At 47.5% G+C, this 26,224-nt stretch overlaps 1 protein-coding gene across 4 annotated transcripts in view; it reads left to right on the forward strand.

Annotated features, from left to right (window-relative positions):
- FKBP5 (FKBP prolyl isomerase 5) overlaps positions 1-26,224 on the forward strand; it is a 117,692-nt gene that overhangs the window by 85,523 nt on the left and 5,945 nt on the right. For all 4 annotated transcript variants that reach the window (XM_075555210.1, XM_075555211.1, XM_075555212.1 and 1 more), the window contains 4 exons: positions 8,135-8,291; positions 16,619-16,709; positions 19,442-19,525; positions 25,720-25,905. In XM_075555210.1, coding sequence (XP_075411325.1) covers positions 8,135-8,291; positions 16,619-16,709; positions 19,442-19,525; positions 25,720-25,905 — 518 coding nt within the window. The remainder of the gene's footprint in view (positions 1-8,134; positions 8,292-16,618; positions 16,710-19,441; positions 19,526-25,719; positions 25,906-26,224) is intronic.

The following is a 26,224-nucleotide window of genomic DNA, read 5'->3' on the forward strand; positions in this document are numbered from 1 at the left end:
CGTGGGTTTCCGAGACTGTTTACGGGAGTAGACAGCCCCATCGTTCTGAGCATCTAGAACCCAGAATTCCATATGCAGTCAAGCGATTGTTTAAGCTTAAGAACAAAAGTAATTAAAAAAAATATATACATCGATACTGTTGCTGAAAAAAACAATTGGGCGATACCTAAAACAACACAGAAAATAAAACCAAGAAGTGGAAACTTTAAGGCACAAGAAATAGCAACACAATAATTTCCATAACCTGGCAGCAAAGTTGGATACATTAATTTTTGGGGGGCGGAATCCTTGAAAATGTTATGCTGAAATGTTATAAATCGTATCAGTCATTTCACAGTTCGGATGTACAATTTTGGGTCATTTTGACAAGATATGATAGGAGTAGGAAATGAAAGGGGGAGGCAAAATAGTCTAAAATAGTTTTCTTATTTCCAGGGGAGATCCATTCCTGTCATTAATAAGCATCTACATGTCTTTAAATAATTGGCTAAAAATTTAATGGATGGCACAACAGCAGATAGAACTTCAGAAGGACCTGCTGTGGGTGAAAGAAGTCGAGGACCAAGAAAACATGATTAATCCAGCCAAAGAATAGAAAAATCAAGAACAAGGAAGCACAGTATAGAGAACCAAAAATAAACCAGCAGGAGTAAAGCCAGTCTTACCAGTGACTCCGACATGGTTATGGGTGAGCTAAAGTCATCCATGAAATGTCCAGAGTCTTGTACGGTCAGAACAATGACAACCAGCTCTAGCTCTGAGCTCGCTAGATACGAAGCACCAATAGTGATGCCAGTGTTGGACCAGACGGAGATTTTCATTCATGCCGTGTGAGATCTGCTTAGGCTGGGAGTGTGGATTTGTTTGGGTTTCACAGGTTTTGACGTAATTGCGAATGTCCTGACAAGTTAAGGAAGCGAGAGCTTGTCCTAAAGTGGACCTAGGGTGTGTTCTTTCAAATATTTTACAGCTTCTATAGCCCCTTTCTACTAAGAAATTATCTTTTTTTTTTTTAAGGTAAAATCTTGGTGAAGGACAGTCTTCTTTATTACTCAGAACCTAGCCAATGGTTTACTGATTTTTGGATACTATGTAAAAAACCAAAGCCATACAAGTTCCAATTCGGAAAAGACTTTTGGTAGTCTCCTGGAATTTATTAAAATAGGAAAACGACTAGATTCAAAAAGGAAAATGTATACAAATTAGTGAAAATTGCTACCCTTTTCCTTAATGCCCTGTGTACAGGTTAGTCGTTGAATAAATATTTAGTTTCGGTCCCTGTACTCTATCCTGGGCACCGGGAAGTCGTCGCCTCTGCCCATTAGCAATTCTGTTCCTAGTTGAATTGCTCTCTGTGTGTGTTTCACACAGAGTTCCAAAACATTTTAAATCCGGTATAGTTTACCACTAATTGCAGGAAAAGAATCAAAACTAATATCCGTTAAGTTTACCTCTGTACCTACACATGCGATAGTGTTTTCCCACATGAACACCCTGTCACATAAATGCATGCGTGTCAGATACCGGGCCCAAACCCGTCAGTGAGGCGTCTTTAGTTCTCACACCAAGGATGACTTTGCTAGCATTCTGATGTCTATTTTAGAAGGAAGAGCTTGAACTTCACATGATATAAGTTACCTGGTGGTGTCGTGAGTGGTTCAGCGTAGGGAACCAAGTGTCATGTAAGTGGTTTGCAACCTCCAGCGGCTCCACCGAAAGATGGGGCCTTCTGTCCCATAAAGAGTTTGTCTGGGAGCAACACAGCCCCCACGGAAGCAGCACACCAACATGTGATCGTGAAGGGCAGAGGAGACCAGGTCTCAAACAACAAAGGCAGGGGGGCGGGGGAATCACATCACCGTGAATGAGGGGGAGTGCATGATGGGGACCCAATGCCCACCTGTAGACAGCTGGACATCCCTTGCAGAGGGGTAGTGGGGAGGAGATGAGTCACTCAGGGTTCAGTGTAGCAATAATGAAACTCACAGCCTTCTTCTAGTTCCTGAACGCTTCCTCCCCTCCCAATGATCATGACCCCAATCCTACCTTGCGGACCTGGTTAGACCAGAGGATGTACAGCGGTGCAGTAGGGATCTGGAAACACAGGGAATCTAGGACGGATGAACCCCTCAGGACCAGCGGTGGGAGTGACGACACTGGGAGGGAAGGGGGTATAGGAAGGGAGAACCGATTTTGGGGATCTATGTGTAACCTCCTCTCTGGGAGATGGGCAATGGGAAGGTGTGTGAGGGGAGATGTAGGATAAAATAATTATTTATAAACTATTAAGGGTTCAGGGGGGAGTGGGGAGGGAGGGGGAGGAAATAAAAGGAAACCGAGCTGATTCCAGGAACCCAAGTGGAAGGCGAATTTTGAGAATGACGAGGGCAACGAATATATAAGGGTGCTTTACTCAATTGATGCATGTATGGATTGTGATAAGAGTTGTATGGGCCCCAATAAAATGATTTATTAAATTAAAAAAAAAGAGTTTGTCTGGGAAACCCACAGAGGCAGTTCTACCTGCCCTACAGGGTCACCATGAGTCAGAATCGACGCGATGGCACTGGGTTTGCCCAAGACCGTGTCACTGATAATGGCAGAATGAGGCTGGAATCCAGGCGTGATTGCCCAAGTGCATACCCTCGCTGGTGTGAAAAAAGAGCGAGGTGTGCGTTAGCGTAGGACTTACTGAATGCATGTATTTATAGAATGTGCTCTTCCTGTTTAGACTAAAGAATGTCAGCCTGTTGTGTAAGTGTTAACTCTGTTTAAGAAGCCAGGGCCCCAGGGTGCCACAATGCGGTGAAATGGGGACAGCCGAAGGATGCAGGGAGGCCACTTGGGGGAGGTTGGACCACCTTGCCTTGTGATTTCAACCTCGGCGGCCTTTAGCATGCCGTGGCTGCTTCCTCCTGGCGCCTCTCGGGCTTGTCGAGGCAGGAGGAACTCATTCCCTGAGGGATTGGGCAGCAGAGAAAACCCTCGCCCAGTGGGAGTAACCTGTCGCAACCTGGCAATCTGGTCAACTGACCGGCTCGCCTGCTAGTGGAGCCGTTAGGACATTTCCATTCAAATCCCCATGACCCAGTAATTGTTTTGGGAATGCCTACAAAGCTGTCAGACCCCAACTCCTGTCATTGGCAAGGGGACAGCAGACACTTAGCAGCCCGAACATCTTTAGGCTGGAGCGGTGTTTGTTTGTTTTGTTTGTAAAGTTATGGGACCTCTCCTTCAGTTTGGCTTCCTAAAACACAAACTGGACCGTTTTTTTGGGGGGGGGAGGGAAAGGAGGGAGTTCTTGCGTTGCAGTTTTTTTGTGACTGCGGTGCGTCCCCTTTTCCTTTCCCCCGTTTTAATCTGAGTACAAATTGCTGTCAGCACATGAGTTCATGTGCCAGCCACATTGGGAACAGAGTGTTCTGTGCTTTGAAAACAAGATTGCTCCAGGGCAGGCGGAGAACAATAAGTCAGAGCCCTGCTCTGCCGGCAGCCGGGGCTCACTTGATGTGGTGACACCAGGATTGCGCAGCCAAGCTGGGATAATTGGGTTTGGTTTGACTTTGAGGGGGGGTGTGGAGGACACCCCTTCCCTCCAAACTCCACCACGAGCCACCACACTTTAAGTTACATAGACTTTCAAAAGAGAGCATGTTGTGTCTCCCCCCCCCCCCAACGTGTTTATTTCTTTGCTGAAAAAGCCCTAAGTAGAAGCATCCTGTATGTACTTCGAGTCTCTGAGAGCGCGTCATAGATCATTTCTTTCCCGCAAATCATGCTGCTTGGGATTAGCCGCAGACCGCCTGAGCCCTAGAGGCTGGGTTCCCAGTGAGTCATCAGACTTGTTATTAAATATTTATTAAGCGAGTATTTGCACTGGAAGATGTAAGGTCAAAAAAAGAAGAAGAAGAAGAAGATGTAAGGTTAAAAGCAACCGCTGGTCTCCCACAGCCCGGGTGGGGAAAGTGTAAAAAAAGGGAAAACCAAATCTGTGGGAGGCGCACGGCTGCGTGGGTCCGAAGGAGCGAGAGGGAGGGCCCTCCTGTGGCCACCACAGGCATCTGTCGATCCAGGCTGGTGTGTCAGTCAGAACTTAGCACACCCCAGTGGTTTGCTTTCTGCAACTAGCCTCTGCTACTTACAGATACTGTGAATCAAACATCTGGCTTCATCCCAAGCTGCAGTACCCCGCTTGTTTCAGCATTCCAGCTAAGGCCAGTATGGAAAGGTGGATTTATAAAGGACTGCGCCTAAGGCGGGCTTGTTCAGATGCAGTTTTGACGAGTTAGATTTACGGGGCTGGGAGAAAGGGATTAGTCCAACTATCAGGTAGCAAGTATTTTATAAGGGCTTTTGCAAAATGTTACTTTTTTCCTAGGTAACTTCACACACTGCCTCTGTCATTTACTGTCCCTCCGAGAGAAGTCAGCTGCAGTGACTGTGTTGTTTTGCTGTCGTAATTTTGCTTGTATATAATTTGACTGGGAATTTTCTTTTGCTTCAGTTGTTTTTATTTGCATGTTTGTTAGGGGCCAATTTTTTAAAAGATCTGATGAGTTATCACATTCGAAGAATACCTCTGACATTATTTAGATAGAATTTTACTATCCGGGACGTGCATCAGGCTGAGAGCCAGCCCAGGAGACAGTCCCACACGCAGGGATCCTTTCATAGTCTCTGGATTTCCTGTTTTGAAAACGTGCTCAAGTTGATCACCGAAAAGCCACAGCCAATGTACCGAAAGCGTCCTCCCGACTAAACGTCCGCTCCTCTGGGAGGAAGACAATCCTTTGAACGCTAAGTCTCTGCCAGGAAGCCCCGTTAACTCGTTGTGGGGTGTTCGGGTAGGAGAGCAATTCACATCCCGTGGTCTGAAAGAAAGTCATTCCCCTCTCATGAGAAGTATTCTCTCTTCATCTGGATTAGATTTCTTGGGCAGCTTCTAAACTATTTAGGAACACACACTCTTAAGACAGCCCCGTCCCTTTGGAAACATCAGCCTTTACTCTAGTAAAAATATGCGAAGACTTTCACTCCCTGGAGGACCTCGCTCGCCTGCATGGATGGGAAAGTAATAAAGTCGAATTTATTTTAAAAATACTTTCCGAACTGAACTTATACGATGACAAGTTGCATCCAGAGGACATTCTAAAAGTGCGCGCAACAGACGAGCCAGCGTGCAAGCATGGGACATCGAAGAACATGCTTTGGGATCAGCCTCGCCCTCACAGCCAGCCACACTCTGCATCTTCTCTGGAGGGGCTCACTCCAGTCAGGCTTCCTCTACTTTGGCCCAAGCTCCTTAGGCCCATCCTGTGTCGGTGATGGACACCAATTGAGGTAGTTACTTTATTGGGCCAACCTGGCCGATAAACACATGTGGGGTTAAATGGAGCCTCGCCTTTCTAGTTCTTGGGTCTCTTGTTTCATGATGTTCGGACCAGGGTGCAGCTACCTTAGCCAGTTCCTGCTTCAGCTGGCAAGGCTCACTTCCTGCAAGACATCCCTGAGGAGAAGCTGCATGGACCTACCCCGATGCAGCCCTGGGTGCTGGAGCAGCCTGCCAGCGCCGAGATGCTTACATGCTCACTGATTCAGCTTTCCTCCTGCAGTCAGTGTCATTGCATGAGTTTTGTGAGATGGAGGAGGACTTTGTGAATGGGTGTTGGACATATGGGCTAATGTTGGACTTGTGGGCTTGGGCAGCACTGGGTTGGGATGTTTTCTTGATGTGCACTCACCCTTTGTATAAAACTCTCTCTTATACATATGAGTTTCTGTGGATTTGTTTCTCTAATGTACTCAGACTAACACATTAATCAAGAAGGGATGTTAAATCCTAGTTAATTACAGAAGGGTCAAACAAACAAACAAACCCTCAAACTCACTGCCATCAAGTTGATTCCAACTCATGGCGAGCATATAGGACAGAGTAGAACTGCCCTGTGGGCTTCTGAGGCTGTAACACTTAAAGGAATAGAAAATCTCATCTTAGTCCAGAGGAACAGGTCTTGGTTTCAAACTGCTGACCTTATGGAAAATAGCCCAATGTGTAACCCCACCATGCCACCAGGGCCCCTTAAGAAGGGTAGAGAGCTTTAAGGCATAGATGTTCAGGTGATGATATTCTGGTACCTAGTGTCTACACTACTTTTTTTTTAAAATTTTTTATTTATTTATTTTTTTACATTTTATTAGGGGCTCATACAACTCTTATCACAATCCATACATATACATATACATACATCAATTGTATAAAGCACATCCGTACATTCTTTGCCCTAATCATTTTCTTTTTTTAAAAATCTCTTTATTGGGGCTCATAAGGCTCTTATCACAATCTGTACATACATCAAATGAGCAAAGCACCCTTATACATTCGTTGCACTCGTCACTCTCATAATTTACCTTCCACTTGGGTTCCTGGAATCAGCTTGGTTTCCCTACACTACTGTTAATCTTCAAAATGTATCTCATTTCCCAAGCCTGAGCGAAAGATAATTTGATTAAATGAGTAACTACAAGAATTAGCCTTTGAAGCTGTGTTCTGGGCAATATTGAGAGTTATGTTAGTGGGTGGTAAAATCATAGAATTTTAGAGCCTCAAGGGAATTAGAGATCATGTTGTTCAAAAGTAGAGTAAGTTGGAATTAAATTTGTATTTGGACAACAATAATTATTTTTTTGGCCAGGGTGGAGCAGGTGACTTTTAGTTTTGTTAAAGCAAGTTATTGATTTAAAACAGACCAACCCATTTTAGAAAAGAGGCATTTTAGAATCAGGCCATTATATGGGGTGAGGGGGCTACCCCCAAACCAGAATTTTTTTCAAAGCTATGTATTGAATTTTTTTTTTTTACAAAACAACCTTATCACCTGCAAAGTACTCTCCATTACACTTAATGTCTTTGTTAAATATGCAATTCTATTCATTTTTTCCCCTCTCTCGATTCCATTCTTGGAAACACATTTTTCAAACTCATCTGTTTGGATGGCTGACAGCACCTCCCTCATTTTTTTCTTCACCTCTTCTATGTCATCAAATCACTGTCCTTTCATGTCCCTCTTCATTTGCAGAAACGAAAAACAGTCACACGGAGTGAGGTCAGGTTAGCCAGGTGTGTGGGGCAGCAGTGGCATGCTGTCTTTTCACACTGAGAGAGCTGTCAGGAGGCGCATTGTCATGGCAAAACCAGTCGCCTGCCTGCCACAAATCAGGCCTTTTTGGGTCGCACACTGTTACGTGCAATCTTTTCAGAAGCTCTAAATAGAAAGCTTGATTCACAGTCTGACCTGGTGGGATGAGCTCCAAGTGCACTGAGTCAACCCCTATGTCCAGAAAGAGGTTTGTTACCAGTCGACACTTCATCATTTGGAAACGAGAAATGTACTTGAACATTTGAGTTTTCCCACAGCGCTGTCCTCGTAAGCTACGCTCAGCATCACAACAGTTTCTGCTGCACCTTTTCTGAACTGGAACCAAAATTTCACAGCCACACACTGTTCTTGTAAATCAGCCATCACACACACACACACACACACACACACACACACACACACACACACACACACCCTGAACAACAAAAACCGAGGTTCAAGTGAGAAACGGCTTTTACAAAAACATTCACTGTGACCAGAAATAACCTTCCCAGGTGACGCCACTGGGTGCCCTAACTCAGAGCAAGTTGCTTGATGCTTGCGTAGCAGGAAAAATATGCACTACGAAAGCTCCGCTCCACCCAGCGCAATTCCTGTTTTGTTTGCTTTCTTGAGGGGGGACCCTCTTATCAATATAGGAATAAAGGCCTTTCATTTGTGAAAGATAACTTATTATGTGGATGTTGTGATAGCGTATCAGTCACCCATTTCTCACTCTGTCAGAGACCCGAAGGAAAAGGAATACAGTGTCTTTCCTAGTAATATCTGGACAGTTTCAGAGAATTGTCGATCATAGAACACGAATCTAAGCGATCAAGAAAAAAATGATCTTTATGTACATTTAAAAAAATTTTGTCTTGAAGTAAATAAAAAAAAGCCTCTTCCCTTATATGAAATTGCTCTGGGATGAGTCGAGTACGTTTGATGGGAATGGGCCCTGCGCTGCTTTGCTGATTGTCCTGTCTCCTGTCCTTCAGTACACCTGGTGGGCCACTGTGGCGGGCAGCTGTTCGACAGCCGAGATGTGACATTCACTGTTGGCGAAGGAGAAGACCACGACATTCCAATTGGAATTGACAAAGCCCTGGAGAAAATGCAGCGGGAAGAGCAATGCCTTTTGTACCTCGGACCACGGTGAGCAGCGCGTGGCTCAGTGCACAGTGGAGTGGTCCACGGAGCGCACACGTCCAGCATTCATTCTTTTTTTCAGGGCAGTTAATGCTAAGGGTGACAGTGAATTAGACTGGGCCACAAGTAGTCATCGAGTGAATCAGTAGACCTGACAGTCACCCAGCTTGCCAGTTGCCGGCCAGTTTGCTTGTTTGATGTGTCCCGAGAGTCGGATCGCTCGGCAAGGTTTGCTTTTGTTTGTTTTGATTTCCATCCCTCTTGCCAAGACAGGCCCACAGGCCCATCTCATGAGCTTCTCTCACCCTCTGCAGCAAGACGTGTGGGAGTTGAGTATAGAAGAGACACTTGGGTTATTTACTGCCACTTGAATCTGTGCCATCTGGAGCCCGGGTGGCACTGTGGACCAGGCGCTGGGTGCTAACTGCAAGGTTGTCAGTTCAAACCCAGCAGTAGCTCTGGGGGAGGATGAGGAGGCAGTCTGCCCCATAATGCTTTCTCATTTCAGAAACCCTATATGGAATCATTATAAGTAGGGATTGATGGCAATGGATTGAAAAAAAACATCTTTTAAAGAGTCCTTAGAAGAAGCGTATTTTTCTTGAGTCTAAGGGTTGCCAAAATGACTCATTTGTGCCTAAATTGCTCTCATCAAAAGGATCTCCATTAGCACTTGTACGCTTAGAACTGTTAGGGCCCTTTTAGCTTTTCTTATGAAAACATGTTTGGCTATTATTTTTAGATCTAAAATTATACCACACGTCCGACTCTTCTATATTGAGAAATGGACCCTTGAGGACAGGGTTCTTTTTGGGTGTTTTGGTTTTGTTTGCATGGAAGTTCCTCGTCTTATCTAGTGACTCCTCCCGTGGGCTCTGGGATGGAGTTCAGTCAGGGTTGCAGGAAACTCGAGGGCCTGTGCTTGCCCTCAGTCAGGCTGTGCCTTCTGTACAGCCTGTAGCTGTTGTGTGGACGTTGTAGTACTCCAGTGACTTATATTTGAGCAATAATCATACTCAAGCGATGCTTTAGGTATCAGGAGTCCTGGTGGTTTAGGAGATTGCGTCTTGGGCGACCAACTGCAAGGTCAGCCGTTCAAATCCACCAGCCACCTTGCAGGAGAAAGATGAGATGTTTTGCTCCTGTGAAGGATGCACCGAGTCAGAATAGACTGGAGAGCAGTGAGCCTGGCGTTGAGTGGTTTATCCTCTAGCTCTGCTGCTCCCTTCTTTGAAGCTCGTCTAAAGTGCTCTGCCTTGAACTCTCTGAGGTCTTCCCTGGGCCACATTTTAATTGTTTTTTTTTTTTACATTTTATTAGGGGCTCATACAACTCTTATCACAATCCATACATATACATACATCAATTGTATAAAGCACATCCGTACATTCTTTGCCCTAATCATTTTCAAAGCATTTGCTCTCCACTTAAGCCCTTTGCATCAGGTCCTCTTTTTTCCCCCCCTCCCTCCCCGCTCTCCCGTCCCTCATGAGCCCTTGATAATTTATAGATTGTTATTTTGTCATATCTTGCCCTATCCGGAGTCTCCTCCCGCCCTTCTCTGCCGTCCATTCCCCAGGGAGGAGGTCACATGTGAATCCTTGTAATCAGTTCCCCCCTTTCTAACCCACTCACCCTCCACTCTCCCAGTATCGCCCCTCACACCCCTGGTCCTGAAGGTATCATCCACCTCGGATTCCCTGTGCCTCCAGCTCCCATATGCACCAGTGTACAATCTCTGCCCCATCCAGTCCTGCAAGGTAGAATTCGGATCATGGTAGTTGGGGGGAGGAAGCATCCAGGATCTGGGGGAAAGCTGTGCTCTTCGTCGGTACTACATAGCACCCTGACTGACCCATCTCCTCTCCTAAACCCCTCTGTGAGGGGATCTCCAGTGGCCAAGAAATGGGCTTTGGGTCTCCACTCTGCACTTCCCTCTTCATTCACTATTATATATATATATATATATTTGGATGATGCCTTATACCTGGTCCCTTTGGCACCTCGTGATCTCACAGGCTGGTGTGCTTCTTCCATGTGGGCTTTGTTGCTTCTGAGCTAGATGGCCGCTTGGTCACCTTCAAGCCTTTAAGACCCCAGATACTATCTCTTTCGATAGCCGGGCACCATCAGCTTTCTTCACCACATTTGCTTATGCACCCGTTTGTCTTCGGCGATCGTATCATGGAGGTGTGCAGCCAATGATATGATTTTTTGTTTTTTGATGCCTGATAACTGATCCCTTCAGCACCACGTGATCACACAGGCTGGTGTGTTCTTCCGTGTGTGCTTTGTTGCTTCTGAGCTAGATGGCCGCTTGTTTATCTTCAAGCCTTTAGGACCCCAGACACTATCTCTTTTGATAGCCGGGCACCATCAGCTTTCTTCACCACATTTACTTGTTCACCCGCTTTGGCTTCAGCAGTTGTGTCGGGAGGGTGAGCATCGTAGAGTGCCAATTTAATAAAATAAAGTATTCATGCATTGAGGGAGTGCTTGAGTAGAGGCCCAAGGTCCTTCCGCCACCTTAATACTAAACCTATAAATATAGACACATAGATCTATTTCCCCATCCTCATATATATATTTGCATGTACATGTCTGCCTAAACCTCTATAAATGCCCTTTGACTCCTAGCTCTTTCCTCCATCTCCCTTGACTTTCCTCCTGCCCCACTACCATGCTCCGTCACCATCTGGGCTACAGCTATACCTCTTTACGTAACCTTACCCTTGATCATTCCTTACCAGGCCTGCCACTCCCCCATGGGCCACCTTTTATATTAGGGGATTTCAATAAGTTTGTAGGAAAATTCATTACCTTTTCTGCAAGCTTTTGGATACCACTCCTCCACCCCCCCTCATGGTGCCTTCTTTTGCTCTGTTCCATTTTCCACTCATCTATTCTCCGTGTCAGGCTGTTGTAGTTACAGGTACTCGACCGTCTGTCAACTTTGGTTTCTATTAGGAATTTTACCCCCATCGAAAACGCTATCTCCTCATCTCCAAAGCATCTCTAACTAGTTTTAATCTAGCATCCCGTTTATAGTGGTTCTAAGTGTCTTCAAGAGAGTGGTGTTTTATGTGTTCCTGTATGAGCTCCTTCACGATAAAGCCTGCACACCGTGTGGGTGTAGCGGAGGGTCAGTCACAAAACGCGGCCACTGGTGGTCCAGCTTGTAGCGGTCAAGGCGAAGAAAAGGCTTTTACGTATGCCTTTGGAGTCAATGGATGGCTGTCGACACGCTCTCTCAGTCACACATTCATCCTAGTTTTCTTGGGGTCCCTTAAAAAAAACATAGTGGCTTCTGAGAGGACCCGTGGGGATAGTTCAATCCAAGGCAGAGAGAAGGTCCGCTTAGAAAGCGGCTGCGCATTGGGACTCCACGAAGACATCTTGATGGGCTTCTTTGAAGCCCGTCCGCCAACCACAGGGCTCATGATGAAGAAGTTTTCAGAGAACGGAAAACAACGATGAGGAGACGTAGGTTCCCCACCCCCCCAACCCCCCAGTGTTGGTTTTCCTGTCAGGACCAGGTATCTTCTGCTTCAGCGGGAGCAAGGATGAGAACTTCACCTGCACACCTGACCCTCCACCTCACATCCCTGTTCTTGCCCTTTCAGACTTCTTTTGTTCCCTAGGCTACTCGGAGTCCCGCAGGCTGTCAGAATGCTGACAGGTTCTCCTTTTATGAAACGGAGCGGGTCATAAAGTTGCAAGACAAAGCCTGTGAGGCATTGGTCTGCATGAGTGTTCTTGGCATAAACAAGCCCTCTCTCTATTAGCTATTATTGCCACGAGTGTATCGGTCTCTTCTGTTGCACCCTCAAACCACCAGAAAAAGGAAATCCTGTGTTAACACACAATAGATTTTTTTTCCAGATCTTTCGTGGGAAATTTTCAGTCATAAATAGTTCGAGATTTTGTCCATCGCTAGGTGTGAGCTTTCCCCGTGGTTCGTAGCACTGGTGTAGCGCCGGAAGAGACGTGACGTTGCTGTCTGTTCCAGATGTCGGTTAGTAGGTGGAGGAGTAGCACCGAGGCTGCCCCACCAGCACCGTGTGCAGCGTTACGCACCGGGAGGCGGAACCCTTCATCACGCTCCCACGCGCCACACCACTTTGCATCCGAGTGTGCCTGTAGAGCCCGCTGTCACAAATGCAGACTCTCCTCTCTTCCTTCCTTCCAAACGCTGCATGGCGGCCTTCTCGCTGGCTTCCTGACTGATGAGTCTCTCAGTCGCCTTCTTAAGAGAGGTTTCCTTTATGTGAAACCCACAAACAGGTCCCAAAGCAGCAGAAATCTCCAAGAATCCATTTTCTCTCCCCTTGTGGGGAAATATCTTCTTTTTTCTAATTTTCTTATTTTCAACAGGAAGATGAACTTTTTTTCATTTTAGGTTCTGTGTACCTCGTTCCAACGGTTCTCTTTTTCCTTTCCTCGTGTTCCTGTCCTGCAATGGACACACACACACACACACACACACACACACACACACACACACACACACTCTGTCCTGCAATGGTCACACACACACACACACACACACACACACACTCTGTCCTGCAATGGTCACTCACACACACACACACACACACACACTCCTGCAATGATCACGATCACACACACACACACACACATTCTGTCCTGCAATGGACACACACACACACACACACACACACATTCTGTCCTGCAATGATCACACACACACATTCTGTCCTGCAATGATCACACACACACACACACACACACACACACACATTCTGTCCTGCAAAGATTGCTCCCCCAAACACACACACATTCTGTCCTGAAATGACCACACACACACACACACACACACACAGTCCTGCAAAGATCCTCCCCCAACACACACACATTCTGTCCTGCAATGACCACAAACCCCAAAATTACAGGCTTTCAGGAGCCCTAGTGTCTATTTATGAGGCGGCGTGGGTCATAAAAAGTTAGCGATTTCCAGGAACCATGCAGGATCTGGATTTAAATCCTTGCTCTTTGGGTGATGGTCAGGAAGTGCCTCCCGCTGGACTGCGATATCTTCATCTCTACAGAGGAAGTCATTGGTAAACGTTTATGGGCGAGGGATTGTTGTATGCTCCTAAAGGTTAAAGGTCATTTACAGTGATCACTTGTATCGACTCTCCGGAGGCATTCACCCTGAATTCTTTTGGTCACCAGCGCCCAGCTTGTCTTCCCAGGTGAAGGCCTGAGATTCCATGGCCGGTGTTTTTTTTTTTTAGCCACGTGAATTGCCCTGGTCCTTGCTCAGGCTGATCTAGCTTAAGTCAGACAGCTTTCTTTCTTTCTTTCTTTCTTTCTTTCTTTCTTTCTTTCTTTCTTTCTTTCTTTCTTTCTTTAAATCACACTGCAGTTTTATTTTTCGGCAATAGTTGAACATAAAGTGTCCAGACAGCTTTTTGTATAAAATGGAAACTGGGTTTGATGCTCCCAGAATGGTTTGGGCGCGCGTAGGCCTGCCCAAGGTGATGTGCTCACAAGCTCCTTGACAGAATCTCTTGCAGATTTGAGATGACGGCCCTCTTTAGTCTCCTTTAGTCTCAGTGATAACCATGTTTTGGGGCCTCCCTCAAATCAAACCCCACTGAGGTGGGACTTCTCATGCTCAGCACTATGGACATATTAGAAAACCATTCCAGATGCCCATTCATGGACAAATTAAAACCAAATCCAACCCAGTGCCCTTGAGTCAATGCCAACACATGGCAACCCTAGGACAGAGTAAACTGCCCCCTTTCAGTGGGCTGCCCTTCTGGTTAGGAGCCAAGCTCTTTAGCCGCTATGCCACCAGGGCTCCTCATTCATTTAGTTTCCAGGTGGCTCTTTGTTGTAGGCCTGCCTGTGTTGTTGTGGGATGTGTAGCAGCATCCCTGGCCACTGCCTACCAGAGAGCTGCTTGTCGTGATCATCCAAAGTGTCTGCAGACATCATTGGCCAATGTCTGGGAGGAGTGGGAGGCAGAGGACGTGAGCTGAAAAACACTGGTCTCAAACAAAACCTAAAACCAGACTCAACTGCCAGCCACTCCATCCCGACTCACTGGGACCCACAGACAGGATAGAATTGCCCCTGTGTGTGGGTTTCCAAGGAGATTCCTCTTTATGGGGGAGCAGAACATCTCATCTTCCCCCTGCGGAGCGGCGGGTGAGTTCAGCTGCCGGTCCTCTGTGTAGCAGCCCCCCCCCCCCCCCCAGCACACTGTGCACCAGGGCTCTGAAGAAAAGAAAGACAAGAAAGGAAACTCCCTGCCATTAAGTTGATTCTGACTCACAGCAACCCTGTAGGACAGTGTAGGGACCGCCTCTTTGGATGCCTGAGACGGTCAATGTGCGTAGGAGCAGACAGCCTCCTCTTTCCCCCTCAGAGTGGTGGCTGGGTTAGAACTGCTCACCAGCTAGCAGCCCAGCGTGCCATCCACTCCACCAGCAGACTCTGAGCATGTGCTGCGTCATCTGTTGCATTCCTATCTGCTCAGCGCAGGGCTCTAAATAGAACTTGCTCTAGGTAAACACATGCTTAATAAGGACTCATCCAGCTACCTTCGTTCCCAACTGGTAAGGAAAGCTCTTTATTTACCAGAGGGGCAGAAATAAAATAGAAGATGCCTAGACGTAAGAGCTCAAAGTCGAAAACTAGTTGCTGCTTCCCAAAATTGACCACCGGTCATCATGTCCTCTTTCATTTTACTCCTGGCTGAAGATACCCTTTGCCCTGCTGTTCAAACCACCACACCCATTCCTACCAGCTCTTGTTCTATCTCTGGGCCTCTCTTTGGCTCCGCCATACGGTCTATTGTTTAACGGTCGAGGTGAGTAAGCATCTTGTTCCTGGAAAATCCATACAAGGGGTGACGGCGGAGGTGCAGGCCACACCACACGAGCCCTCTTGTTCCCATGCTCGCCTTTTTGGTCCAGAGAAAATTGGAGGCATTGACATCCCCGGGGTTCCCCTGAAAGTTCGGGGAAGAGAGAAAAGGAAGGCGTACATTCCAAGTTTTGTTTTGTTTTGCTTCTTTGGAATGCCTTTTCATGTATTAAAGAGTACTTTGTCTTGCACTGAATGGGACCGGAAGGTCTTCCAGTGAGCATTACCATCTGCTGGTCTTTGTTCTGGATGCTGGGAAACCAGTGGACAAGGCAGATGTATGCTAGGAGACGTCTGCTCCTTTGTGCATTTGACTTGTTAAATAGCCCCAAGAAAACCAGATTCCAGTCTCCCTAATTATCTTCTTCTGTCACGTTCGGCTGAAAGGTGTCACAGTGTGCCGGCCATGTGAGAGGTGCACTGCCGAGTGCCTTTCTCTCGAACTCCTGCTAGAGTTTGCTCTCAGTAGTACTCATTTGCTACACCATTCCTGTTCTGTAATGTGCTTAAAAAAAGACTTTATTGACATACCATAAGGACATACTTTTCTCTCTGCGATCCTTCTCCCTTGACTTACCTAAGTGAAAGGGTACCCCTGGGAGCTAGCAGCACTTACAAATGGAAACATACCAAACTATTGACCGATGTGTGGAAGAAGTGCTGAGGACGCTGTACAGAAGTCAATGGTGTAAGGAGCACACTTGTAACATTTCCAGTGGCCGCGTCCTTCGCTGTCTTTCCTGCTGATACACCTTTGAGGGAAATCCCAAAGAGGCAAATAATTGCTAGAGGAGCCCTGGTGGCGGCGTGGTTACCCGTTGGGCTGCAATCTGCAAGGTCAGCTGCTCAAATCCACCAGCTGCTGTGCAGCAAAAAGATGAGGCCATGTACCCCCGCTGACAGTCAGTCTCGGAAATTGACTGGGGCGGCTCGACCCTGTTCTACAGGGTCGCCGTGAGTCAAAATTGATAGCTTTGGCAGTGAGTGAGTATATATATATATATATATATATATATATATAATAAATGCACATATATAAAACCAAGCAGGGGACATAAAAGGTGCACTGAGAAACCGCATTAAGCAATCTGCCCCAAGGTGTACAAGTATCGCATTGCATCCAAATGTAGGGGGAGAAAGGAAGATGGAGACACGCCAGGTCAAACGAAACAAGAACACAAATAAAAAGCATACAGTCCCCTAGCAGTGGTGCTTGGCCTTGTGTGCCGGGGCTGCCGAAAGCCAAGGGGAAAATTCCGCGATCGTTTCCGTCCTCCTGTCTCTGATCCCTATCTGCTTTGTCTGCAGGGTGCCTAGTGTGAAGAGCTTGCACGCGCTCGCTGTATGCTCACACCTCGGCACATGGGAGAAAGGGGCCTGGCGAGGGGCCGGTTCTTTTTAAAAGTTCCGTTTTCTTCTGCTCTCCGTTTCAGATACGGTTTTGGCGAGGCGGGCAAGCCTAAATTTGGCATTGAGCCTAACGCGGAGCTCACATATGAAGTTACCCTGAAGAGCTTCGAAAAGGTGAGGAGATACCAACCTCTGGAAGCCTGGTCAACTTCCACCGTAGCCACTGCCAATAAACCAGCAGCCTCAGCGGTGGAGGATGTTAATGTGTCCACTGTGCTTCCCACCATCAGGTCTGTCTGTGGTCTGTCCTGACTAGAGTCGGGACCATCGGTGCAGGACAGCTGATGCGGGACAGCTACAGAGCTCGCTGTTCTTCCTATTTTTCCTGTGTGTCAGCTTTCTGTCCCTCTTTTAAACATTTTGAGGGGACTCCAGGACGCGTTCCCTTATTTATCCCTACACTTGTTCTTTATACACTTTTTTACCCCCCTTCCGGAGTTAAAGACAAAAAGGTTCATGATCAGCCAGGCAGCTCCTTTGGGGAGTGGGGGTGTGGCTCTCCAAGCTGAACGGTTCGTACCCTGGGAAGAGGCCTTTGCTACACTTCCTTATCTCACGTGCACAGCCTCGTGGGCCCCGGGGGTCTGGTCTGGGTAAAGGATGAGAGAGACAAACCTGCTTGCCCTTGGCTAGCCCACTGGAGAAACGGGCTTGCCAAATGTGTTGGGGTCCAGAACCGTTAAGGCTCCCTGACTGCTGTCCTCTCTCAGGTCCGCCTCTGGAGGCTTGCAGCAGCACGGACTATGGATGCTGCCATCTGTAGCTAAATCCCACCCTGCATCACCCACACCCGCCTTCGCAGAGCTCCTTAGGGCCTGCATTTGGTGGTCCCGTTTTGACTCCCTCACGAGGCTCACCACCACATTTTCTGCATTAAGCTTCTCACTGGCAATACGATGGTCAGTGTTATTAGACTTGGAAATGGAATCCCTGTCCTGTGGACCAGAGGAAGTGAGGGAAGGACTGATTTGGGGATCCCCCCCCCAACAGCGGAGATGCTATTCACAGATTTGATGTTGCCTAAAACTGAAGGTGCCCCTGACACGATGCCCTGTGGCACGTGGGCCCAGCTCACCACCGACCTCTCCTGCTTCCCTTGTAGCACACGCGTTTCTCTGTCGCCAAGGAGAGAGAGCACACTCATCGACATAGGATTACATAGGCCTTTGGCTGCCCTCGGTCCGTCTTTATAAAGCACCCCCTCGGCTCTTCCTCAGAAGGACCCGGGGGTGCTCTGTTAAGCCCCTTCTACTGGTGGTGGGCCACACCAGCCTGCTCTCTGCCATATGGCTGAGCTTTTCCCACTGAGCCCTGCTGGGTGTGCTGGAAACCCCCCCAAGACAGAGGGCGTTGTGGGAGCAATGGTTCTTCTTAGCCCTGGGGACACATTGCCACTCCATCAGGATTGAAGCCAGTATGAGGCAAGTGAATGGCTCTTGACTCCATTTTTAACGGGTGGAGCTGCGTTGTTAGGAAGCAGCCTGGGGGTGCCAGGAAGACTAGTAACCCTCTTGCTGTGCCTCAAAAAACAAAAAAGACAGAAGAAAAGGTTGTGGCACAGAAATGCTAAGGCTCATCTGGACAGAAAGAATGTTCGCTGCCCACGTCCATTTCACGATCTAGGTGATCTGTGGGCATCGAGGGGCGGTCAAGAGCTCGCTCTGCCCACCGTCTGAGGAGCCCTGGGGGCAGTGGTTGGGCCCTGCACGGCTAGCTACCGGGTCAGCAGTTGGAATCCACCAGCCGCTCTGCGGGAGAGAGACGGGGCTTTCTACTCCTGTGGAGAGCTCCAGTCTCGGGCACTCTCTACTCCCGTGCATAGCTCCAGTCTCGGGCACTCTCTACTCCCGTGCGTAGCTCCAGTCTCGGGTGCTCACAGGACCACTCTGAGTCGCTGTCGACTCCAGGGCGGTGAGTCTGGTTTCTGGTTTTCGGGCCCATTGTCATGTTCCTTCAAGGAGTCCAGATGGTTCTGTGGACTCTTGCCGGTCCTGCTAACGCCAGCTGCCTGGACGGAAGGTGCGCTTGGCTCTGGATTTATGCCGATAATCAGAACGAGCCAGGAGACACAAACCAAGTGGGAATGGCGTCACTTACGGACGGCCATGAAGGGGTGCTCCCACATCAGCTTCGGATGATGTTTCCCCTGCAATCACCCCCCTCACCCCACGCGCACGCAAGTTAGATCCTTGTCCTGGGCTGGGAAGACCTGGGATTTTTGGAAATTCTGTCTGAATGGACAACGGAGAGTTGCCTCGATAACAGGCTGCCCATATTGTGAGTTGAAAAATGGAGGCTTCAGAGAAACAGCTTGCTAAAATTATAATAGCAGTTGAGCGGAGAGATTTACTAGAAGGAAACAAGGGGCTCTCGCTGTCCTTACAGGAATCCTGGTAGTGCTGTGGGGTAGGCCCGGTGCAAAGTTTGGTGGTTCAACCCCTCCCAGCCTCTCTGCAGAAGGAGGATGAAGCGCTCTTCGCCCTCAGAGATTTAGAGACTCGGAAACCCTCTCGGGTTGTTATGAGCTAGGACCGACCCGATTCCATTCATATGCCTTGAGCTGTGATTTTACAGATACCCTCTTTAACAGTGCTCGGCCCTTCATGTCCCGCACTGTGGTGGGGCCTGCCCTTCTAGCCTGGGCATGTGGGGCGAGCTGCCTGGCACACTAGCAAGAGCACCAGTCTGCCGGCGAACGAGCGGTGGTACACCGGTTTCAAGTCAGCCCGCTTTGAGGTGGGTGATCTCCTTTATTCTTCAGGGATCAGCCGATGCTTTTCCTGCTCGGTAGCATCTAACTAACCATTGTTACACACAACTAACCATTGTTACATATTTCCACGCAGGCCAAAGAATCCTGGGAGATGGATACCAAAGAGAAACTGGAGCAGGCTGCCGTGGTCAAAGAGAAGGGAACCGTCTACTTCAAGGTGTGTCCGTCAGTCCCCATGCCGTCCTTCCCGCCTAGCGAGCTTACTCACGTGTTCATGAAAGGGGCTGCTGGGTCCTCCTCCGAGTCTTGCGGTGCCCTCCTTGATAAGAAAAAGCCTGAGTTTTTACAACTCTGACTTTCAGCATAAGAAATGGTGGGAGTGAATTCATTCGAGTCAGAAAACAGCACACATCCCTCTTTTAAATCTCCTGCCCTGGAGATTCTAACCTCCTCTGACAGGCAGACCACGTCTGGATCCCTCACGGCTGTAGCATCATGCTAGGGCCATAGTGAGCAGCAACACGTGTTGGTGGCATGTAAGGAAAAAAAGAATACTTGTTAGCAAGTAATGAATTCGCCGGGGTCACTTTCACAACCTTTCCTTCCCACTGTCTCGGTGAAGCCGACGAAAGGAAAGAGACCATGCACAATTTCAAAAGAAACTTCCCTGGAGCACGTCTTAATTTCTTCTGATGATCAAGATGGTCCCTGCCACACTTGCTGTGGGGAGGAAAGCATTAGAAAATCTTCACAGAAACATTTTATGGGTTGCGTCTCTAAAACTCCCCCCCCTTTTTTGGTAGCATGTAGGTGGAACAGTGGTTATGCATTGGGCTGCCAACCTCAGGGTGAGCAGTTCAAAACCACCAGCTGCTCCAAGGGAACACGAGAGGCTTTCTACTCCTGCAAACAGTTACAGCCTCGGAAACCCACGGGGCCGTTCTACCTTGCCCTTGAGGGTCACAGTGAGTCACACTTGACTCCACAGCAGTCAGTGGGCGAGAGGAGAACATTTTCTCACACTGATCTTAACCTCTCAGATGTACAGGGAAAGCATTTTGCTCAAATCATGTTAGTGTTCTTCCCTTTCCTCTCCTGCTGCCAGCTGTGTGCTTCCTGCTTGTCAATCAGGACAGGCGCTTTTGCTGAGGCATGGGAGGAGGATGGGCTTTGTTCAGGTTGCTCTTTTCCACCCCCTGCAGTTCATGCAGGGAAGATGCTCTCGAAATTGTGGACTCTACACCACCTTCCTCAGGCCACGACCCTTTCATACAGCTCCTCGTGTGGTGGGGACCCCAACCATAACATTATTTTCATTGCCACCTCATCACTGTCATTTTGCTACTGTCATGAATTGGGTGACTCCAGTAGGAAGGATCGTTTGATTCCCCCCAAAGGGGTCTCGACCCCCAGGTTGAGAACCGCTGCTCTCGAGGCATGTGTCTACGTAAAGTAAAACAAGTGAGTGGACAGGGCAATAAAGAGTGAAAAGAAACAGAACCAGCATGAAGATTTAGACCAGGGGTTCTCAACCTGTGGGTCGAGACCCCTCTGGGGGTCGAACAACCCTTTCACAGGGGTCACCTGATTCTTCACAGTAGCAAAATGACAGTGATGAAGTAGCAACAAAAATAATATTATGGTTGGGGGATCCCCACCACATGAGGAACTGTATGAAAGGGTCGCGGCCTGAGGCAGGTGGAGGCCCACGATGCAGCATGGTGGTGCAGAAACCTACTTTGAGTCTGCTGGCAGGCATGCTGTTGCCTTCTCAGCCTTATCTGAAGGGCAGGGGAACAATCTTAGCCCACGTTAGACAACTCGAGAATTATGAAAGAATGCATCATCACACACGATCGTTGGTGTTGAAACTTGGAACTGAGACCCATACTAGAAGCAGATTGCATTTTGTAGTAAAGATAAGTTTTTTTTTTTTACTATAACTTTTGTTCAGTTCTGTGTGGGTGAGCAATGGATTTGTACTTAGGATTTCTGACCATGAGCATGGTCAAGCAAGCTGGAAACCACTGATACAGACCAGAGATACAAATTATTTGTTATAGCTAATTAAATAATGCATGACTCACTAGAAAGCGCCGAGGTGTGATGGAATGGGCTCTGAAGTAGGACACTGGGCTCTTTTGCTTTCCACCTGATGTAAACGCAGTTAAGATTCACCTGCAGGAGAACGATGCGGCAGTCGGCTTCTGTAAAGATGGACATCCCCAGAAACTTTATGGAGCTGAGATGGAATCGGCCTGACCTCAGTGGGTTTGGAAGGTCCAATGGGGTTATTTCTTTCCTATGAAAAAGTGAAGGATGTAGATGTGACAATCCCTGCGTTTCTTTTCAGCCCTAAGGTTTTGTAGCTTTCTGAACTCTTAAGAGTAAGTCGGATTTTGCTTTGTTTTATTTATTGTTTTTATTCTGGTTGAGGTATATGAGATACTTCTAAACTACAGGCAGCCCCAGAGGTACAAATGAGACCCATTCTTAACGAGGCCTTCAAGAATTTGTAGGTAAACCAGAACAGGTGCTATGGTTCTTATTTAGCCTTTAGTTAGGACATGAAGCTAGGGGTTGGACAGTTAACTGCAAGGTCAGCAGTTCGAAACGACCAACCACTCCCGGGGACAAATGCAAAACTTTCCCCTCCTGTAAAGAGTTACATTCTTGGAAACTCACAGGGGCAGTTCTGCCCTGTCCTACAGGGTCACCTGAGTTGGAATTGACTCGATGGCCATGAGTCTGGATTTTGAGTTTGAGTTGATTTCCAACCTGCTTGTGCAGCTAGTGAAAGTAACTGTGATGAAAAAAAAAATTATTGGTTCAAGACAGATTTACATAACATTTAAGGGCCAGCAGGAGGCGTTGTCTTGTCAGACACAGCTAGTATTCAACCAAGATCCCAAGTGGGTTATTTGTATATGCAAATTGGTGACACTCTACAAGAAAAGAAAAATGCTCTGAAAAACCCCTTATAGCCATGTTTCCTATATCCATCTTTAACTAGACTTCACCCCCCCTCCCCAAAAAAAACTGCTAGATAGAACAGGAACAGTTGGGGGTCTGAGGCTTTTTGCCGCTGGGCCAGAGTTACATTCATTCATTCAGCGAAGTAAAGCAAGTCAGGCATTCAGAGGCTCTCCTTGGTTCCTGGAGACACAGAACATTGGAGAACATTCTGGAAAGCAAATGACATTGCAAAGCCATGTGTCACAGAACCGCCCTGGAGGCACACAGAGAGGTGGCCAGACGGAGGTGAGCGGCTGCAGGTGGTGGTACATTAGCATCTGCCCAATTCCTTCACTTGATTGCCCATCAGCCTCAAACGACTGAGCTCCGGGTGTAGTTCCTGATCCTAGGAATCCTCAGACGGCCATTGCGCTTGGGTAAAATCGGGACCAGCAGCCACCTGTTTGAAGCAAGGGATTTCTAACATGGAATTTGACAGACAAAAGTCTTTCAGAACATTAGTCTATCGGGGGGAGATTCATGAAAGGTTCAAATCCACGAACCTAAAACTTTTCTCCTAGACGGAGTCTGAACATTTTGTTCGACTCCTAACATCCCTGTCAGCACCTTCCGAATTGGAGCTCAGAGAGCCCACCCTTGGCATTTCCAAACGCCTGGGAGGTAGTACCCTGAACATTTGTGTTCCCTTTTCAAATTTCAGGGCAGGTTTCCATCTGCCAGCGGAGCCTCCCCGGACTCATCTTTGCAGGGTGTCCGGCTGGGCTCCTTGGGTCCAGGCACAGCGTCCAGACGTGTTGGCGAGGGGCAGGGCTCTCTGTCATGCCAGCTGCTCCCTGGACTTTCCTGTGACCTGGCATTGTGCCGACAGCCCGGTTGGTGATCTCCCCCCTGGTGGAGGTTCTGACTCATAGCAACCCGATAGCACAGACTAGGACTGCCCTCTGGGTCTTTTCCCCGGGGCTGCGGGGTTTGAACCTCCGACATCTGATTAGCAGCCGAGCGAGCCCCTTAGCTCTGCTCTCAGTGGGGTGGAGTTTTCCTCCACTTGAGAATGGGCTTCTATCTCTGAGCCTTTCGGGAATGAAGTTGGTAAGAACGGGCTCTTTGACTCTGACAAGTATCATTAAACACAGAAAAAAATAAAATAAAATAACTCACTGCTATCGAGTCAATTCTGACTCATAACAACCCTATAAGACAGGGTAGAACTACCCCCGTGGGCCTCGGAGACCACCTCTCATCTCGTGAGGGGTGGCTGGGAGTTTCAAAGGGCTTGCTTGGCAGTCCGCGGCCCAATGCGTACCACCCACTAAGCGCCCAGTGCCACCCAGCCCAACAGATGTGCTCAACGCTGTGAGCCACAGGACACGAGCATTCCTGGGCACACACCTAGATAACTTTCTCTGACTTGGGGGAAGACTGCCAGCTTTCCTTCTGAAATGGAGTTCTTGCGCCCTCTTGTGCTCTTCTTGGGAAAAACACTTTATTCTTCCCCTACTCTGTTCACGTCGATTCATAGTCCTCCAGGACAGGGTAGAACTGCCTGGTCGGGTTTCTAAGACTATAAATCTTCACAGAAGCAGGCACCTCATCTTTCTCCCATAGAGCAACCGGTGGTGTGAAACCACCAACCTTAAAAGTCACACTGATTGGTCTGTAATTTTCAATTCTAGTGATTTTTGGCTTACTTTAATATCAGGATTACACTTGGTTCTTACAAGGAGTTTGGTAGTATATTGCACTTTTGTAAATTGTGAAACAGTTTATGTAGACTAGTGTTAACTCTCTCTAAAATATGGTAGAATGCCTCAGTAAAACCAACTAAACTTGGACCATTTATGTTTGGACTTTCTTAATGACCAAAATAATTTCTTCCTATGTTATATGTCTGATGACTTCTACATTAGTCTGTGTTAATTTAGGAGGCAATGTGTTTCTTGAAATTTGCCATTTCTCCTAAATTTTCAAATTTGTTTGAATAAAATTTTTCATAATATTAAAAAAAAAGTCACAGACTGAACACTTAACCGCGGCACACCAGGGCTCCTGCCCTTGCCCCAGTTGTACTTAGGTGCCATGAAGACTATAACATTTTTTAAAATTGAACAATATTTTTCTTTATTTCTTTTTTTGCAGTTTTATTGCCACATAGCCCACATATCATACAATTCAATAGTTCAGTCATAGGAAGAATGGTACGTTCATTACGCCAATCCATTTTAATGCATTTTCTTTCTTTTTAAGACTGTAACTCTTTATGGGAACAGAAAGACTTACTTTTCTTCCAAGGAGCAGCTAGTGGTCTTGAACTGCTGTCCTTTTGGTTAGCAGCCCAACGAATTACTCATTATGCCACTGTAGTCAATTTGATTTCTGTGCATTCCCTCTGGAGAAGTCCACGAGTGTCATTGGCATTTGAGTTGCTGAAAAACGGGGTATTGGTTGAAAACAGGTAACGTCCCCTTAAATCCCCTAAAACAACCACCGAGGTGATGGCAGATGAACCAGGCTGACCAATTTCTGAACACCGTTGCTGAACCCAGCTACTATTAAGATTTGGAACAAGTCCTCTATGACACTAGGTGTTGTCGTTTAGAAAACCTCATTAGCACCGAGTTCACCATCCCAGTTTTCTCCAAGGGCTATGTCGTGGGTTAGAAGCCACTAGCCACTTCTCCTCGGCAAAGAAATGAGACTTACTGCTCCTGGAAAGATTTAGTCCAGACACCCATGGGTCTAACTCTAGTCTGTGTCCTGCAGGGTCACCAGGAGCTGGAATCGACTCGATGGTAATGAGTTTGGGTGGTTATTTGTGTTTGTGCCACGGAGGACCAGTCACAGAGACTGAGCATTGAAGCCTGAAATATTTAGTACCTTCCCCTTTACCTGAAAAAACTGCCGACTCCTCCCTTAGGGAACTGGTTTTCCCGTTTGGAAGGGGCACTTTTCCGAAGGGGTGCTCTACTGCGCAGCACCGAATGTCAGGGAAAGGAGAATTACCTATCAAGGAAAAGCAACTTCTTCTTCAAGTCCACTGGCAACACGACAAACTGCTTGCCGTTGTTTTGAAAGGGCGGTGACCGTGAGCACTGTAGCGCTGTGGAAGAGTTGTCCCCTCTTGGAAGGGAGGAAATGGTAAATGCTGGCAAACCGCACTGTCATAGTATATATCCCCACCTAGCTTGTAGGTCACCGTCACCGCCATCAGGTCAGGGCTGATTCACAGTGACCCTCTAGAACAGAGAAGGACTGAAACAAAGGCCGGGCAAAGACTACCGCAGGGACCATCTTCTGGGACAGAAAGACGTGAGCACGCACCACAGCTGGTGGGAGGGGATGGCTTTATTTTGAGGACTTGGGAGAGCTATGACTTTTGCTTCCTTAGTTCCTCTACAGAGCTTTAGTGCAACAAATAACTCTGTGTTTTTCTCCTAGGGAGGCAAGTACACCCAGGCGGTTATTCAGTACGGAAAGATAGTGTCCTGGCTAGAGATGGAGTATGGTTTATCAGAAAAAGAATCTAAAGCTTCGGAATCCTTTCTGCTCGCCGCCTTTCTGAACCTGGCCATGTGCTACCTGAAGCTTAGAGAGTACAGCAAAGCCGTGGAGTGCTGTGACAAGGTGAGCGTGTCGCCTGGGCTGTGAACGGGAGATGGTCCAGGGGGCCTTTTGTTCTTCTCAGCTAAGGGGTGCACACTTTTTCCTTTTGCTGTTTTATTTACATGTATGCTGGGGATTGTTTATTTCTCAATGTAAATTGGAAAATCCCAAAAGATTAAAAAAAATTTTTGTAGTCAGACTTTTACTGATGGCTAGACTACTTAGAATGGATTATGAACTTTGATAAAATGGAATGGGGCTTATCATGCGCCATTCTTAAACCTGTGACTTTTGGAATCAGATTTGACATCTATCCCCTTCGGTTCAGTTCATTAAGAAT

The sequence above is a fragment of the Tenrec ecaudatus genome, chromosome 7 (assembly GCF_050624435.1).
Source record: "Tenrec ecaudatus isolate mTenEca1 chromosome 7, mTenEca1.hap1, whole genome shotgun sequence".
NCBI lineage: Eukaryota > Metazoa > Chordata > Mammalia > Afrosoricida > Tenrecidae > Tenrec > Tenrec ecaudatus.